The following is a 5,956-nucleotide window of genomic DNA, read 5'->3' as shown; positions in this document are numbered from 1 at the left end:
ACAGGGTAGGTAAGGCTATCAACACATTTAATTTTAGTTTTTTTCTTTTAGGGACCACTGCTGGACTTCGTCTATGGGTTGTTTGATTGATGTTGGACTTGTCTACGGGATTTGTATATATTTAGAAGCTTCAGATTCTTTAAACCAATGTTTTTGCCTTTTACCCTAGTTATTGATCTCTATACTGGACTTGTTTTCGGAAACTCATGTATCATGGAAACGTATGAAAGACGGAACTGAACTCTCAAGGAAAGATACATGGTTGGATTTTCTTGAGAAATAACAATTGATGTATAGGAGGAGGAATACGGTCAAATCTATGTTAACTTGATCACATTTTAACTGAATGACCAATATGAAGATCAGTTGTTGTATTTGCCATTGAATAAGTCAAATTCAAAACTTGGGTACCATTTGGCATACTGATGTTGATGATAAGAGCATATTTATCCCCTGCCAGGCTGCCACAGGCCTAGTCTCGGCCTTGACTTTTGGTTTTTTATTGCAATAAGCTGCTCATTGTGTTGAAAAGATCAAACGACCATTCACCAATCAATCTACTCTCTCTTCTGCTTGTCATGTGGTTGGCTGCTAATTGTCAATTTTATTATCAATATGCTAACTGTATTGAGAATATCTAACAGCCACTCACAAAGGAATCTACTCTCTCTTCTGTTTGTCGCCAACCAAATCAATCTGCAATTCAATCTCCATCCCCCCACCTCTTCTTCACCCTCTGCTGTGCACGCAGACAGATACTCATGGAAGACGCGGTGCTATCAGCCTTTTCACAGGTCATATTCCAGACTGTACTTGATTCGCTGCTGAAGGAGCTGAGATCGCACCGTGGACTTCAGAAAGAATTGAGGAATCTCACAACCACTGTCCAAATGATTCAAGCTGTCCTCAAGGATGCGGAAGAAGGAGAGCAGAAAGAAAATGCAGCGAAATTGTGGCTTGATGAGCTTAGGGATGTTGCATATGATGCGATTGATGTGTTGGATGAAGTTGCTACAGAAGCTCAACGCCAGCAGTTGATCCCATGCGCGCAGGTACGCAACTCCTTATCTGTAGTTAACCCCAAGCGTTTTCAGTTTAGGCATGGGATATCCAATAAGATCAAAGAAATAGAGCAGAGGCTGGAATTTGTTCGAAAAAGGCAGCATGCACTCGGCTTAAGACGGGCAGATGTTTCAAGGCATCATGGGGAGGGCAGCGAACTCCTTCAGACCACCTCAATGAATTCAACAGATGCTTTGGGTCGGGAACATGATAAACAGAGAATTGTTGAGAGGTTGACATCATCAGATGGGGTGGTCGAAGCTGGAATTTCGGTATTTCCTGTACTTGGGATGGGCGGTCTGGGCAAGACGACACTCGCTCAGCTAGTCTACAATGATGAGATTGTGGAAAAGCATTTTGAATTGAGGTTATGGGTTCATGTGTCCCGTGATTTCAATGTTGTTAAGCTTACCAAAGCCATAATAGAATCCATAGATAGTTTTGTATGTGATAACACCAACCTAGACACTCTTCAGAAACATCTTCAGAAGAAACTAAATGGGAGGAGATACCTGCTCGTCTTGGATGACGTTTGGAATGAAAGCCTGCAAGAGTGGAAGAGGCTGAGAGTCCCCTTACTGTCTGGGGCAAGAGGAAGTAAGATATTGGTGACTACAAGGATCAAGGAAGTCGCAGAAATGATGGGCACCACAACTTACATTTTGCATGGTTTATCAGATGATGACTGCTGGTCTTTGTTTTGCCAGTATGCAATGGGCCATTACACACATTCATATTCCTATCTAGATAAGATTGGGAAAGAAATTGTGAAGAAGTGCAACGGATTGCCTTTAGCAGCAATAGCTATGGGTCATAGGCTGAGCAAGGTAACTGACTGGAGCAAGTGGGAAAGTATTCTACAAAATGAGAGGTGGGAATTCTCTGGTGGGAATAGTGACATTTCGCGAGCTGTTGGTTCGAGCTATCAGCAATTGCCTGCACATCTCAAGCCATGTTTTGCATATTGTTCCATAATTCCAAAAGGTTTTGTGTTTGAGAAGGAGTTCATAGTCCAACTGTGGATGGCACAGAATTTTATTCAGCCCAGAGGAGGAGAACGGATGGAAGACATAGGTTCCAGCTACTTTGATTCGCTTGTGCAATGGTCATTCTTCCAGCTCTCACATTTTGACTATAAGAGTGGCCAACCTAGATACACGATGCATGATCTTATTCATGACTATGGACAACATGTGTCGGCAGGGGACTGTTGTACTATGGAGCTTGGCAAACAATACGATTTCTCTGAAAAGACTCGGCACTTGTCATTGATCTATGACCAGTTTGTAAGGAATGACTCCACGCACTCACGTTCATCTACTCAAAGGAGTATATTTGATACACTTTATGGATTGAAGGGTTTGTACACACTTCTACTTGTCAGGAATTCCACATCCGATAGCTTGATAATCCCTGATAACTTTGGTGTGAAATTGGGAAGCCTGCGTACTTTGGATCTGAGCAATTCTGGCCTGAGTGTTCTACCAGAATCAATCGGTGATTTGAAGCATCTTCGGTGCCTCCAGCTTCGAAACACAAATATTACAAGGCTGCCAGAATCAGTGGGTTGCCTTTACAACCTTCAAACTTTGGGGCTCCGAAATTGTTATTACCTTGAAGACTTGCCTGTGGACATGAAAAATCTGCGAAAGCTAAGGCACCTTGATCTGCATCTTGATGATGATTCGCTGATGATGGCGCAGGAAGCTACGCCTAGAACACACAGGTTAAGATCGATGCCACCAGAAATAGGACTATTACGCGATCTCCAAACATTGTCGAGATTCATCGCAAGTACAAAGGCTGGTTGTGGGGTATCAGAGTTGCAGGACTTGAATGACATCCATGGGGAATTTCTCATCTCAAACCTCCAACTTGTTCAAAGTGCAGAAGAAGCTGTGAAGGCACATTTAGCAAGCAAGCAATACATTCAGAAGTTGGAGTTACGGTGGAGTTATGCTATGGGAGTTGGACAGCAAGTTCTAGCCAGTCTCCAACCTCACACTAACCTCAAAGAGCTTGCAGTTGTAGGCTACGGTGCCACAATATTTCCATCTTGGATGGGATCTTCTTCCTTTTCAAATCTAGTGACTTTAAGGCTCTCTGATTGCAAGAACTGTGAAACTCTCCCACCTCTTGGACAGTTGCCTATGTTGAGAGATCTTTATATAAAAGGCATGGACGGAGTGAAGCTTGTAAATTGTGCATTTTGTGGCGGCCATGGCAATAGGACCTTTCCATCTCTCCAAAAGCTACATTTTGAGAGCATGCGCAGCTTGCAGGTATGGGATGGAAATGATGGCTGTGAACTCCCTTGCCTTCGTGAGCTTGTTATTAAGGACTGCATTGATTTGCGGCAGCTCATCCACAATCTTCCTTCCTTGAAAATATTAAGGATGCAAGGTTCCCCATGGTTGATTGGCTTGCCAAGGTTCCCGTCACTTCATTCCTTGGAAGTGAAGGCGAGTGGTGACTGGATTTGGAAGTCATGGCCCTGTCTTGCTTCACTCTCCTCCCTCACCCTCTGTTGGTTGCCAACAAGTACCTTTCCCTCAGGACTACTTAGCAGTCATGCCTCTTTACGTCGCCTGGAAATCAGTCACTTAGACCAACTGTTATCATTGCCCGATGATGGGCTTCCTAGAGGCCTTGTCTATTTTGGAATTAAGCACTGTCCTCAGCTTAAGTCTCTGCCCAATGGACTTCAAGAACTTGAAGCATTAGAAGAATTGGAAATTCATGATTGTGAGCAGCTTACACACTTACCAGAAGGGCTCAGGAACCTAAACTCTCTCATTCGCCTTGCGATATCAGACTGCCCAGGTCTCCGGTCCTTGCCAACTGATGGTCTTCCCCCTTCTGTTGAGTTTTTGAGCATCAACAACTATCCTAATCTCCATTGAAGTGCCAAGTTGGAGATCAAGACTGGCCAAAGATCATGCACATCTTCTTGGGGTTTGATGAACAGCCCATGGTTTCTTCCTTTTGGCTCTGATGTATCATTCATGGATGACACATTGATCCAGGTGCAGGCATACGTTATGCAATTTTTTCATATCTGGCAGCATCAGCATTTTACTTTTATCTGCTATTTATGATCAGTTGATAAGTATTTACTATACTAGTAAATTTTGTGGGAAACTGTATCATAAATCATGTGAATTTGCCGTGTTTAGCATGCAAGGCATGTTATTTAGGAGATATGCTTGAGGAAATTTAACCTTACATATTTTTTCCTTGTCCATTTTCTTGTTGAGAAGGATGAAAATTCAGTTTTCATTTGTTATACATTGAAATCGTTAATTTGGTGGATTTTATCTGAAATATTATATCAAATTCATATCTACATATTAGTATTCTTGCTTAAAGAGTTGCATATTGATGATTCCATATGGGCTTTGTGGGGGAAAACTCAGGGACATAAATCACAATGTTTAAAGAAGTGCTTGCTTGATTTTGGTTAAACAGCATTGCTGGTTCATGCTGTAGCTTCACACGGAGAGTGGCAGGTGCGGAAAGTGAGAGATTTAAAAATCTTTCTTAAATAGGACACCTTCAGTGGCATTGGCTAATAGAGTTATAACTCGTCTTTTAGGCACGTCAACATGTGAAGGCAGAACAAATTTTTGATGATTTCTTTCCTAAGGAACCAGTGAATGATCCTGCAATGCTCATGAGAACACCACATAGGATGCCAGTAAAACTTCTCATCAACATTAGATTTATTGGTTTTTGCAATTTTCTGACTCTTGCAAGTAGCTGCAATGAATGAATCGACAGAGTTAGGTAGGTTTTCTTTGGGCTGCATAAAGATTGATTAGGGGTCTTTTGGTTTAAACAATTTGTCTTAGTGTTGAGTTTTGAGGAAAACATTTGCCTTGGCTTTGGACATTGCCTGGAATTACCTGTGCTCTTGCCTGGCTTATTATTAGTGGTGACTGGTTTCCTTTCTCAGCTGCAAGCCTTTTAAGTTTCTTTGATGCTTCATGAAGTGAACCCAGTTTCTATCTCATCATGCTTTCTCTTGATCCCCTTCCTCTGAGTTGCCTTCAGGATAGAAGGCGGCCTTGGTTCTATATGCTACAGGGTAACCACTAATCAGTCATTTCTGATCGCCTGACTATATGCCTAATTTGTACATCTCTAGTGGCCTCATCAATCTAGGAACCATCAACTGCTTCTGATCTGCCCTCTGCACTTCAAAATTTCTGAAGATATAGCTATGAAAGATTTTGTGCAGCTTGATTCCCAGTCAGATATGTGCATGAACCTAACTTGAATTGATTGTTTTGATATTTTCTCCTGTTCTTTCCTTTTTCTTAGTGACGCTTTGCCCCTGTGCTTTAATTCTTGAGCATTAACAGTCAGTGTTGGTTCAGGCCATGAAACCAAGATGAGGAAGCCAAGGACTGAGCCCAAGATTGCAAACATCATCTTAGTGTGAATAGGCAAAGAACTGGTAGTTTCTGCCACTCAGCTCCAGCATACAATGTCGGTGGATATCCAAGGTTAAGGCACATATCAAATCGCTTCATTGTTTTGCTTCAGGAAGAAAAGAAAATTCATTGTGGCCTTGGCTTAATATTGCAATTTACTGGATTAAGTATAATAAAACATGTAAATTTGCTTACATTGTTTTTTATAGGTCTATATTGAAAAATAACCAGCAGTAGTGATTATGGAGCTCAACTTCATCTTTCATACTTTGTGAGCTCTGGATATCTGAAAGTTGATATGCAATCCTTATTTATCATGATTATCAAGTGAAGGGCTCTATAAGTTTTTAATTTTTGTAAGAGTTCAAGTTAATCATATCATATTGCTTCATCAAAAACTGCCCCAAAAGCGTAAATTGTTTTGTGGGTGGGGGTCAACAATTTGTATCAACCTAGAC

At 41.6% G+C, this 5,956-nt stretch overlaps 1 protein-coding gene across 1 annotated transcript; it reads left to right on the top strand.

The window, feature by feature from the left end:
- Positions 1-541: 541 nt before the first annotated feature.
- On the top strand, positions 542-5,751 carry LOC105032354 (putative disease resistance protein RGA3). The gene is made up of 2 exons (XM_010906789.3): positions 542-4,088; positions 5,442-5,751. Exon 1 carries the CDS (start codon positions 762-764, stop codon positions 3,963-3,965), a length of 3,204 nt encoding a protein of 1,067 aa, XP_010905091.2. The 5' UTR covers positions 542-761; the 3' UTR covers positions 3,966-4,088; positions 5,442-5,751.
- Positions 5,752-5,956: the final 205 nt, after the last annotated feature.

The sequence above is a fragment of the Elaeis guineensis genome, chromosome 4 (assembly GCF_000442705.2).
Source record: "Elaeis guineensis isolate ETL-2024a chromosome 4, EG11, whole genome shotgun sequence".
Classification (NCBI taxonomy): domain Eukaryota; kingdom Viridiplantae; phylum Streptophyta; class Magnoliopsida; order Arecales; family Arecaceae; genus Elaeis; species Elaeis guineensis.
This window is presented reverse-complemented; position numbering and strand designations above follow the sequence as displayed.

Excerpts from the sequence above, each read along its gene's own strand:
- LOC105032354 (XM_010906789.3), top strand. The coding sequence starts at position 762 with ATGGAAGACGCGGTGCTATCAGCCTTTTCACAGGTCATATTCCAGACT.